This window comes from Nematolebias whitei, chromosome 17 (assembly GCF_014905685.2).
Source record: "Nematolebias whitei isolate Nwh7 chromosome 17, NemWhi1, whole genome shotgun sequence".
NCBI lineage: Eukaryota > Metazoa > Chordata > Actinopteri > Cyprinodontiformes > Rivulidae > Nematolebias > Nematolebias whitei.
In genome coordinates this window covers 32,608,376-32,621,147 of record NC_056514.1, presented here as the reverse complement: position 1 = coordinate 32,621,147, position 12,772 = coordinate 32,608,376, and the positions used below count along the sequence as shown (strand labels likewise).

General features: G+C 39.6%; 1 protein-coding gene across 1 annotated transcript in view; it reads right to left on the bottom strand.

Annotated features, from left to right (window-relative positions):
• dock1 (dedicator of cytokinesis 1) overlaps positions 1 to 12,772 on the bottom strand; it is a gene marked incomplete in the record, with an annotated part of 276,885 nt that overhangs the window by 13,938 nt on the left and 250,175 nt on the right. The window contains 2 exon segments of the mRNA XM_037691498.1: positions 2,105 to 2,242; positions 11,792 to 11,875. Of these exon segments, the coding sequence (XP_037547426.1) occupies positions 2,105 to 2,242; positions 11,792 to 11,875 (222 nt within the window).

The following is a 12,772-nucleotide window of genomic DNA, read 5'->3' as shown; positions in this document are numbered from 1 at the left end:
AAACAGGAACATGTCTGTTGGTTTATGCCATGAACTTAGCAGATGTTTAAAGCAATTTAACATTTATTTAATTAATTCATTCATTCATTCATTTTAAAGAAACAAAACAAATTAATCAAAAAGAAAACATTGAATGAAAAGAGTGCAGAAAGAAGAAAGATCTTATATCTGCCCCTTATTTTAAAAAATATAAAATAACTTTAAACAATCACTTAAATTAATCACTTTAATATCCACTTTAAAGCTAGGAATAAAAAGAAACATGTTTTGTGTTAGCAGAATTTAATTCTAACTTTAAAACTTATCCAACATTAATACAACTTATCTCAAGTTGCCTTTTTGGACATGCATGCATATATTTGTACAAATTGTACTCGAGAGGAGATTATTACAGCCTCATATAAAATCAATGATGATCATGATATCGTAACTGGCCGATATTTAGATTTAGGTATCGGAAATTTTAAAAATGTGGATCGGTGCATCCCTAGTAGAAGCTGTTCCTCAGTCTAGTAGTTCTGCACTTAATGCTTCTCAACCTCCTTCCTGAGGGGAGTGGGGCAAAAGTGTGTGTGCTGGGTGAGCGGGGTCCTTCATGATGCAGGTGGCCCTCTTCCTGTATCTAGAGGTATAAATGTCTGTGATGGTGGGGAGACTGACTCCAACAGACTTGTGTGCACCTTCACCACTCTCTGCAAAGCTTTTCTTTCTACAGCTGTGCAGCCTCCGTGCCACATGTTGATGCTGGAGCACAGGATGCTCTCCACTGCACACCTGTAGAAGGAGGTAAGGACTGAGCTTCCCAGTCTAGCTCGCCTCAGCCGCCTGAGAAAGTGGAGTCTCTGATGTGCTTTCTTGTTGCCCCAGCTGAGGTTGTCATTCAGGTGCACACCCAAGTACTTGTAACTGGAGACCACTTTCAACGCAGATCCTCCTATGTTCGGGGGGAGAGGCGTGTTTGTTCCTTCTGAAGTCCACAATCATCTCCTTCGTCTTCCTTACATTGATGTGAAGGTTGTTCTTCCTGCACCAGCTCTTTAGGTGTTCCACCTCCTGCCTGTAGCTGGATTCATCATTGTTTGTGATGCATCCCACCACCGCTGTATCATTTGCAAACTTTACACTTTGGCAGCCTGGATGGGTAGGTGCACAGTCATATGTGAGCAGAGTGAACAGGAGGGGCCTCAACACACAGCCCTGAGGGGAACCAGTGCTGAGGGTTATGGTGGAGGAGAAGTTGTGGATCCTCACTGACTGTGGTCTGTTAATAAGTCTAGGACCCAGTTGCAAATGGAGGGACTTAGTCCTAGTGTGAATAGTTTGTCCATTAGAGTTTGGGAATCATGGTGTTGAAGGCAGACGTGAAGTCCACAAAAATATGGACGTAGAAGTCCTTCTGCTTCAGGTGGGTGAGAGCAGTGTGGACCACAGAGGAGATGGCATCTTCTGTAGATCGATTCTCGCGGTATGCGCACTGATGTGGGCTCTCACTGATGTTGATGGTAGCTTTGATGTGGGCCATGACCAGTCTTTCAAAACATCTAGCGACTATCGAGGTGAGGGCTACAGGCCTGTAGTCATTTAGACCAGTCACTGCAGAGCTCTGAGGAACTGGGATGATGGTGGCGGTATTCAAAAAAAATCTTCTAAAAATCTACAAAGTAAGTTAATAAAATTATTTATATGAGGAAAATGGGTTTATGAGTTTAAATGGGTTGGTTGCATCCAATTCCAAACAAGAACTCTGTTTAGTTCAGACTAAAGTCGTCCTTTGAGGACAGGGAGTTTATTATGATTAACTCTGCTACAACGTCAAACAAACTAGTTCAAGGATTCTTTAATTATGTATGTTGTGCGTTTACCATTTTTTAGTTTCCTCCTACCTGTGAACCAAATCACCTCCTGCTCATAAAAAGAACACCTCGTAACTTTATGCTGCAAATTATTTAAAAGCCATTGCCTTCTAGTTTTAAGTTTAATTTATACAGCTTTCAAAATTGGAGTGGTACAAAATGGATAACCAGAAAAAAAAACATGCTTCTAAGCATATCCTGGCAGGAAAATATCTTTTACAAATAGCCCCCCACAAAAAAGCCCCACTCACCAGAGTTTTCACCCCGTACTGCTTTTCCACCTTCTCTCGCAGCTGTCTGAAGCAGGCCTCCAAGCGGTCGTGGAAAGGCCTCAACGCCTCGGTGACCTTCTCACCATGGATGCGAACACCTTCAGCCAGATGTGGAATCTGATGGAACAAGACACCAGCGTGAGAATCCTTCCCCGGATAAACTCTGAGAGACATGATCGGTCTGCCACATGTCCAGTTTTCATTTATCCGTGGCAGCCACAGACATTTTAATGACTGTGTTCTTTAGGTCTTATTGAAACATGCGGTGAATGTGCATCCCTTTGAGTGTAAGAACAAAGAGCTGGTGTCGATAGGATGCGTTAGAGAGAGCCCTGTTGCCATGACACTCACTCCCTTTCCTGCCACAAAGATCACCACATGTGACAGAGGAAAAAGTTCAGAATGACTACATCTATAGGCAGGAAGAAGCTGTGATGGATGCTTTCTCCACCACTGACGCAAATAATGACGCAGTGCGCCTTTTCATGTTCACCTCTCACGATGTAGGAAGCCGGTGAGTAACAAATTCTCAGCACATAACAGCAGCACCACAGGTAAAGGGAGAACGAAGGAGAGACTGAGGCTGCTGAAAGCTGGTAATTAGGAAACCCCCAGTGGCACAGCCAGTGTCAGCAAGCTTTGCTGACTAAATCTGGAGAGCGGAGAAAGCATCATTCCTCAGCTACCAAGCAGCATATGAATAATTTTCCCCCCTGCTCTGCTGTGGGGAAATCACAGGTAGAGTTGTTTTATTTTGTTGAGTACTTTTTTTAAGGTGATGCTTTTGTGCAACATGCCATCTCGGGCTGTGGTACGGCAGAGGTGGTAAAAGCAGTGTTTTTCCTTTTATACAACAAATCGAACTGTTGTAAGAAATGCTGTTAATGATAGAAAAAAAGTTTATGCTTTGGAAATAACTAAGACTGAAAATAAATCCCAATAAAGGTGATATACATCAAATCTAACAACGTTAAATCAGGTCCTCTGGATGGATATACATGAAACTTAATCACAGAAAGGTAAATGTCTAAATTTAACGTGCAGATTTCTGGAAAAGAGGTTCTGTGGAAAAGCTATGAACAGCTAATGTCCTACCTGTTGTAGATGTGATGTTGTTTACGAAGCTTTAGTTTATAATGAATGATCATTATAAACCTTTAAATCATTGTTTATTTTAAAGTTATTTACATAGAAAACAATTATTCACAGTATAGAAACAAGTCGAGTAATTCCAGTTGAAACGTTGTAATATTTCTTATAAAATAACCAGGGCATGCAAATTATGCAAAAAACTGTGACTTATAGGACGAAAAATACGGTACATGAAATTTGTGATTGTTAAACAGCAGCCATCTGCTTAGATCTTGGCTTCATTCAGACTAACTGTTAACGTGTTAATCCAGCCAGAAATAAACCACTTCTCCAAACTTCAATCGTTCATAGAGCTATCAACAACAGGTAAGATGCTCATTGTTCTTCAGCTTTCGACAGAAGCCTTTCTTTAAGCGATTTGAACTATTTCTTTACCTGCAGATGACATTTTGCCCAGCAGCTTTTACGGTTAACAAAGCCACCTAAACTCAGAGCAAATGGAACAAAAAGTGTGTGTGAAGTGTCTGGCAGGTGGGCTTAAAGCCTTTCTTCTTTTTCGCTGAGGGCAAACTGCCCCTTTACACCAGACTTCAGAAAGGACTGGCTTCACTCAGCTGGCACCCAGCACCTTTTCCCTTTTGTGATGCAACTTTCTGTAATAACCTCAAAAGGCCCACGTTTCATTTAAACGAGCCTCCACACAAACTAGGCTTGTAAAGAAGGAGGCGTATCTGTGGTGTTTCTTCAGGTTTCTGCACTAAAAGCATCCTGGAGCAGGTATCATAGGAGATGAAACCCAACGAGACCAACTGTGCTGCGCTTCACAAAACCAAAGCTCTGGCACACAAAGACAAATGAGAGGAGGCAACACACGCTGTCCATGGATTTCCCCTGATATTGAGCGCCTTCATCACGACTGCTGCTGAAGGAGAAAACAGAGAAGAGGAAACTAGAAAAGGAATAAGCAGCAGAAGAGGCACGAGTGACGAGTAGGAGAAAACTTTAGGGAGAGGAGGTAAACGAGTAGTGAGATAAAAAACAAGAGTGAAAGCTGAGGCAAGATTCACGTCTCCAGGATACCCACATCTTTTTATAGACCTTAGGATGATTAAGGGAGCCTGAGTGGTGGCATGGCAACAGAGATCTGCTTGGTGGCCGATAAGGTCTTTGTTAGGCTCAAGGCCAACAAACACATTTACATTTGTAATGGCACGCAGAAACTTTTCAGGACGTTTCAACTCCAGGCAGGCAGTCTGAAAACAGACATGGGGTTAAAGATGAGGGATATCAGCAGATTATTTTTTGTAAGTGTTAGGAAATGGAGCAATGATGCTGCATTCATGGTAAAAAGTTCTGATCCCAACTTGAACGTTACACCTCTGCTATTGTCGGATGTTTTCTGCTACAATAAAGTTCAAATAACAAATAAGATAATGGAGTATAACTTGCCTATTTATTAATTTATGATTTTTGTTAACTAACTAGATGAATACAGAGAAATTTAGGAGACAATAAGATATTTAAGATTTTTTTTTTCCAATATGAAAAATAAAAAGCGGCACCTGTTGTCAGGGTGATTGAAGATTTATTGTGTTATTTTTACTTTAATTTTTGGTGTTTTATTCCCCGTTTCTTTATTTTCAGAGTATTTCCTGTTGTATTATATCTTTGAATTTGCTCATCATTCTTGTTTGAGCTTCAATGTTTTCTAAAATTGTTCTCTCTCTCAGGGCTGCGAGAAAAGAACGACAGCATTTTTTATTTTTTTTTGTTCTCACCGTCCTGGTTTGGGAGTTGCAGCATATTCTCGACACGTCAACCAGGCAAAACTTTTTCTTGTGTGGTGCCCTACAACTATTGGTCAAAACATTTGAAGTGGGCGGGGTTAATGTTGAAAAGAGGAAATGTTCTGCACTTGAGTTTCTTGTGAAGTACGAAATGCCCTATCCAGAACAAACTTTAAGCTTGTTGGAAGTATACTGTACTTTGCAGCCTATAAGGCGCAGTTTTTTGCACAAATTACATTCCCTGCGACTTATAGGCCGAAGCAACATATTTACGGATTATTTTTTCCATATTTATAAACCTCTTTTTGGCTTAGATATGACTGTTTTCATTCATTCTGGCTGAAAAAAAAAATTGAGCGGTACCACTTTCAGCCACTTGATGGCAGCAGAGTAAAAATAGTGTATGGCAAGCTGTTGTATCATGTAAAAGGTAAACGTGGCTATAATGACAAATTCCAAAAAGTTCACGACTAAAACAGCTGGATTTTATTTATTATACTTTACTTTATACTTTCTTGTTTATGTCTTGAACTTTTTTGAATTTACCATGTCCTGGATGACTGAGAATCTTCACCAGCTATTAATGACTCAATCAGCCTGCCGTCTCCCCACTTTCATTCTGCTCGTTGCTTGAAACCATCAAAACAGCTGCACCACCCCGGCAAAATGCGGCTAATTTGACCACGAACGTGCATTTATTAAGCAAATGTTAGACTGAGACACACCTTAGCTATAATTTTGAGCAAACAAATAATTGTTTAGGTGTTTATCTTGTTAAATTTGCACAGTGACTCATCGCATGCACGCATTTACTTCCATGTATCGGGTTTTGAAATACAGCTGATTTGACCCTCAAAGTACATTTATTAAGCAAACGTTAGATTGAGACTCACATTTACTATAATTTAGAGGAAAAACAAAATTGTTTTTAAGTGTTAGTCTTGTTAAATTATTGTTGAAGTCCTCCCGTGCACACTCCCACAGCTGCCATTTGGCAGCCCATCGGTTTTTGGCACAACACTGGTCCACATTTCCGGGTTCGGTCCACATTTCCGGGTTGTCAGCCGTGACGCATAACAAACGCATAATAGATGTGACGTATACGGCAAAGTGACATATTTATGGATTTTTCCACTTTATTAAAGAAATATGGACTGATGCAACTTATAGGGCGGAGCGACGTGTCCGGCGGAAAATACGGTAAGTAAGTGAACAATTTTATTGATTCTTGCTTGTAACCAGATTATTCATTATTGTTTTGCCTCAGTGTTCCTTGAGCTCATTGCCCTCCAGCCCAGATGCATTCACTCTGTAATCACCCCTCCCAGCATACATATACTCCTAGTTTTCTTTCTCTTTAGCTACTCAAAATAATTTTTTTCATAGCTGTTGGAATACTTTTTGTGTCACTCCTAGAATTTTCCTCTGGATTCTGCCTTTTTGTAACCACTTTGTACACTTCATCATAACATCTGTAAAGTCAAAAAAAAAAAAAAAAATACAAGTTGTAAGTACCTATCTTACAGCTCCTTTAAACATAAATTCACAGGATGCTATGAACCCTTAGATGTTTACTGAGAACAAGGAAACTGGCATATAAAAAAGTTGTATGAATTTCCTGATCCCCATCAAAATGACAGCAGTGAACAAATAAACTCCCAGACCCATTGAAAAACAAGGAAATACCTGTTTTAGCATCTGACAAGTGCAAAAGAAACACCACTGCTCTTTAACATCACCAGTAATTGTTTTTAACTGATCCCAGTCTCTAAGTCCCAGTTTGACGCACAATAATCCACTATGAGCGGGCTGAGAAGAGCTTTTATAATGGTCAAAGGGTCTTGGGAGATGTACGCAGCTGTAGTTGAGTCAGGCAGACAAACATAATATGAAATGAAAGCACCAGAAGTAAAGGCTTTGTAAAAGAAAAATCAATTCAGAAAATACATAGACTTGATGTATAGTTCTACATTTCAAGCTATTGATTACTTTGAAATTCTTGCCACTTTTTCACGAGACGATAAGGCGATAATTAAGACTCCCCATTCAGAGAACGTACCGTATTTTTTGCTGTATAAGTTGCGTTTTTTTTTGCATAATTTGCATGCCCTGCGACTTATAGGTCAAAGCGATGTATTGATGGATCCCCCCACATATTTATAAACCAATTTTTGGCTCAGATATGACTGTTTTCATTCATTCTGACAGAAAATATTGAACACTACCATTTTCAGCCACTAGATGCCAGAAGAGTAGTAAGGCATGCCGTTGTATCGTGTAATAGGTAAAAGTGGCTATAAATGACACAGCTTGTCATAGCCTGCCACTGTCGTCTGCCTGGAGCAATAAAATCAGCTTCATTTCACTGCGCCGCTCTGGCAAAATGCAGCTGATGTGACCGTCGAAGTGCATTTATTAAGCAAAAGGTAGACTGAGACACACCTTCACAATAAGTTCAAGCAAACAAACAATTGTTTTTAAGTGTTAATCTTGTTAAATTCTTGTTAAATTCCTCCCGTGCATGCTCCCACGGCCGCCATTTAGGCAGCCCACCGATTTTTGGCACAACACCGGCCCATATTTCCAGGTCGTCAGCGGTGACGCATAATAGACGCAACGTATACGACAAAGTGACATATTTATGGATTTTTCCACTTTATTAGACAAATTTGGACTGATGTGACCTATAGGGAGGTGCGAAGTGTACGGCGGAAAATACAGTACTTCATGTTAAACATACAAAAAAAAAAAAAAAAAATCTGTTTTCTATCTGCCAGGGAGCTTTTTACAATATTTAGTTCCCTGATTTCCAGACACCTATTTCCTTTCTAATTATCAGTTGAGCACAATGGCTTCCTCATTTCTCCACGTTTAGTTTGTTTGTTAGAGCCTGTTCGCCTTCATTCGTCTCATTTAGACAAACCCAAGACAAAAGACTAATTAACAAATCTGCAGTTTGTAGCAAGGAGACAGCTGACATTTTAAAGCTGATTAAGTTCTACCTTTAAAAGTGTTCTCATGTTTGCCGTCAGCTAAGTGAAGAGACATTTCTCTTTTCTTGTAAACAACAAGCTAATCTGTGCCTGGAGATCTGATATTTTAAACACAGAAATAACATTTTTATCCAGCTAAAGCTGCTCTTTCATTACATTCAGGGGTCAGGCAGATTTTTTTAATCATCTTTCACCACGGATAGTGGGAAATATGTAAAATACAGATGGATATTCACAACTTTGCAGAAAAATAGAAACTTATTTTAGGTCATCCTCTCATGCTGCGTCACCTCCAACTTCTTTAGTGATTCCCGACATTTCCCCAAGTTAAAAAAAAAAAACAAAAAAAAAAAACTTAAAGACGAAAATAGCAAAGCAGACGTATATGGGAAACAGTAATTACAAGAAATGCATTACGAGTGAGCGGCATGAAAAATGACACAAAGCTTGAAGACTTCAAAGCCGAAGCAGAAGAAGCGACGCAAGATTTGGAAAATTTCTGTGAATCGCGGTTACTTATGAAGTAAAAAAGGCTCTGCGAACACAAAAGGAGCACAACTTCTCAGATTCTGATTCCTACCAGAGATGAGAAACACAAAGTTGACCTATTTTCCAGCAACTAAAACAGGAGCAGCCATCAAAAAATCAATTATGTTTCCTTGCAGCCAGAGATAGGAAGTGACAGACAAATGTATATCTGGGATTAATTCCTCGGTGAATTAATGCCATGAAGCTTTGAGTTCTTGAATAATGATGTGACCCACAGTTCAGAGCTTTATGGTAAAGCAAGCATTATAATAATAATAAAAAAAGGAAACGAAGCTTACAAAGCAGGCTAAAATCCCAAAGGGAGTAAGTTGTGACTGGATAGTTAGCCCGGAGTTTATCAACCCAAGATGAAGCACAAACGAGGTGCTGAGTTTCACAGTGAGCTGTTTAACAGCATGTGCTTGTCGTTTGAGTGTGCAATCCTTGTCTGCTGTGTCGGCACTTCCTCCGAGCTCGTAAAACACCACCGCTGATCTCTTGCCGTCTAGCTGAGGTGGAGCAACCTGACAACTTCTGAACGTTTGTTTCAGCACTTTTCCTCTACGTGATCTCCCTAAAACACACCTGCTCACGTCACTTTATCGCATCAGACACTGTAAAGTTATACAAGTAATAGTGTATTTTCAGAGAGCCTTTTTGTTTGGTAGCAGAAGATTTTTCTTATACAGATGGAAAAAAAAAAGGTTTTAAGCTTTCTTAAAATGGAAGGAGTCTCAGGTTTGAAAACATGCGGTATAAGGTGATAGTTTTAGATCAATTGCTGCAGTTGTGCAGCTGTTTCGAAAACGTTTATCCGTCTGTGGGTTCATTTCTTTTGAATCGGGGGGGCGATGACAAGCTGGGAAGAGATGAACCTACTGTATTTTCCAGTGTACAAGTCGCTCTAGAGTATAAGTCGCAAAAAAAGCATCATGAAGGGGAAAAAAACCCCGTATATAAGACACTTTGGCGTGTAAAGCCCTATTCACATGGGAGTAGTTTTACCTAGGGACCACATGTAATAAATAAATTACTCCCCAACATTTGCTTTTCATGTGGTGCGTTCGCACAGGATAACCATAAGAGCCACTAGCTCTCCAGTGTTCTGCCCGCACCAGCTGAGGGAAGCGAGCGCGCACGGGACGACTCGCTTTTGCATTTCTTAGAAATTTAAAGTGTCAGTTAAAAACTGCGTTATGAATATGGAAAAAACAAACAAACAAGTATTTAAGTTGCTTCGGCGTATAAGTTACAGGACTGATAAATCTATGCAAAAAAACTGTGTGGTACTCTTAAATAGAAGGAACGGTTTGACAGTTGGAGGAGGTGTACCTTAAATCGCTGTTGACCTACCATTTCATCAATATTGTTGTCTTTATCACCTGACAATTTAAATATGCATTAGAGACATAAAAACTACTGGTCAACACTGAGCTTGTAATTTATTATATTCAGCAGCTTTGTTTTGTTTACATCAGTCATGTGGTCATTTGCTTTATCCACTGGATCTGAGCAGAATCTCTGTCCGATGCCCTGATTGAAATAAAGCAAAATGATGTGTAGCCTTTCTGAGGATGTTGTGTTTTGTCTACTATTGCCTTAGAGATGAGATGGAAATGCTAAGCTTTGTTCCTGCAACATGCAGAAAGTGAGATCCAGACGGAAAGACTGTCCAAAATATTTAAATGTGTACAGGGATTGTCCAAATAATCTTTTTCTCCAGCTTGAGTCCTTTGAATACAAAGTAAAAAATAAAATAAAAAAAACAAACAAACCAAAAGTGTCGTTAAATGTATATCTAAAACTCATATCTTAAAAATTTCATGGAGGTTACGTAATCAAAATGCAATTTCATAAACTTATTATTTTTTTTAATTGTATGGTTATTTACACAGAATGTTATTTGCAAGCACAAACGGCAGCAGCTAGCTGAAGCACTTTGGTGCAGCCTGGAGCATTTACGGCAAAAATATTACAATATTTATGTTACAATACAATACAACTTTATTTATATAGCACTTTAAAAAAAAACACCATTGGCCAAAGTGCTAAAAGTGTTGGCACAACAACGTAATACAAAACTAATGGCGATGTAAAGGAGTAAAATCAGAGTTTGCATGGATGACTACACATTTTTGTCTACAACATGCAAGACCGCTAACAGTACCATGGTGCTAGCTGGACCATGTCATCAGAACCACCAACAGGACCATGCTGTTGTAGATTCATTTCTTTTTCACTTTTGGCACCTTGTTTCTGTATTTTTGTTGCATGCTTTGAATAAATCCCAGTTTATGTTAGTTCAGTTTATGCTAGTGCTTGCATTAAGCATGTAAATTATAGACAAACAGAACCTACTAGAATCGTGCTGCTGTTGTTCGGTGTACTGTTTTGCACTATTAGTGACTAGCGTATATCTTTTAGCGTACCGTTAATGGTTCATTGCGTATATCTTAGATACTTGTTAACCATTTCTTTTTACACCTTATATTTTTGCTGTTGTTGGATGTACTGATAACTGGGACCCTGTGTACACAGTTTCGTTCCACCTCATGTGCCACATGTGATGCCAATGACAATAAAGAACCTTGAATTCTTGAATATAACTTCTTATGACCTTACCAAAAAAAAAACCAACAACCTCACTTCAAAAACTCTGAACTATTTCTTTAATTGCTGCTTTAGCAGCTTCAAGTGAAGCAGTGCGTTTAACAAATTTCAAACTAATATTTCAGACCATGAGCATATTTCACAATATTTTTAGCTGTGTATTATTGAGATCTGCGTCAATCTTGTGCAGGCTGTACAATATGCACAAAAGCAAAACTGCCCCTAAATGGTACGCAGCTACAACAAAATACTAACTCCAGTCAAAATGTCTCTGCGAAACAGATCTAAAGTATTTTAGATGCAGAACAAGGCCACCACGTTTCAGCTTCTGAGAGCGTAAGTGAATTCCCCAAAGCAAATTAGCGCAAATTAAATCTAAATTATGCTAAAACGGCGAGTGACATAAATGTGCGTCGTCATGGCTCTCCTGCTCCTCTTTACCATCTTATCCACGCTCAGCATTCTGTCAGCCTGTAGGCCACGGGTCCCTCTGCTCACTTCAAGTGCCACTGAAGTAATACCACAAAGTGAGTCATATTTTAAAGTAAACAAGTTGTGACAAGCCGGCCGAGGTTGTTTTCCTTGAACTATAAAACCTATGGCAAAACCGACAAGTAAACAAAACAAAGAAAACAGAGGAGAAAACCGAGTCTCACCTGCCAGGCGATTAGATCTTTCAGTTTGTCTATCTTCTCAAGATCCTCCGGGTGCTCCAGCATGTATTTGTCATTAAAGAAGGCCTGGGAAGAGCAAAAAGAGGCAGAAGTGTAAGTGTTTGTATAGGAAGGAAAACTGAAATGTTGAGATGTTTACAGCATAAAGAATGACAGTAAGGACAAAGACATAACTAGACAGGGGTAGCTTTATGAGTTGGTGTGCTAAGATACAAAAAAAGTAATCAGTCTGTCCTCCACTACCCGCGCAATTTCACTGAAATGAAATCGTGACCAGACAGCGAAGATTTCCCATCGCTCCTCTTCTGACTCAAACATCTTTTATGGGTCCAGTACACATCTATTCCCTGTAAGGACGAACACTGGGAAACCAGGAGGTTATCTCTCTTTGTTTTCCATTAAATGCGAGGCAAAATGTATTTCCCTTTTCCCATAGGTCACTACTGGGATGTAAGGGTCAGATAAAAAATGTGATGAAAAACAATATTAAAAAATGAGCAAAGAAAAAAACGACGAGTTATGTCATGTTAAACAAAATAATTGACATTAAATAGTTTTCAGGGAATACCATGTTCAACTTATGGAGTACAGTAGTCCCTCACTACTTCGTGGTTCGTTTTACACGGACTCGCTCTACAGCGGTTTTTCAAAATAAGATTGGATATGACACACAATTTTTTGATTGATGGATGAGCTCCACGATCGGCATGGAATTTTTATTTAAAATACATTATTTTAAATTATTTATCACTTGCTGCACCCCTCTGTGCAGACCACACTGCAGGATAAGCTTCCTCCTGCAGTTGATCGGCTGATCTCCTGCACGGAGAAGTGGGCGTGGCCGTGAGCGCTTGCACGTGGCTGAGAGCAGCCGAGGCAGGGAGCTGAAATCATGACATTCTGTGCTCTTTTAGAGTGTTTAGAATATTGCAAGAGTGTGGGAAGGGTTTAAAATGCCTTTAT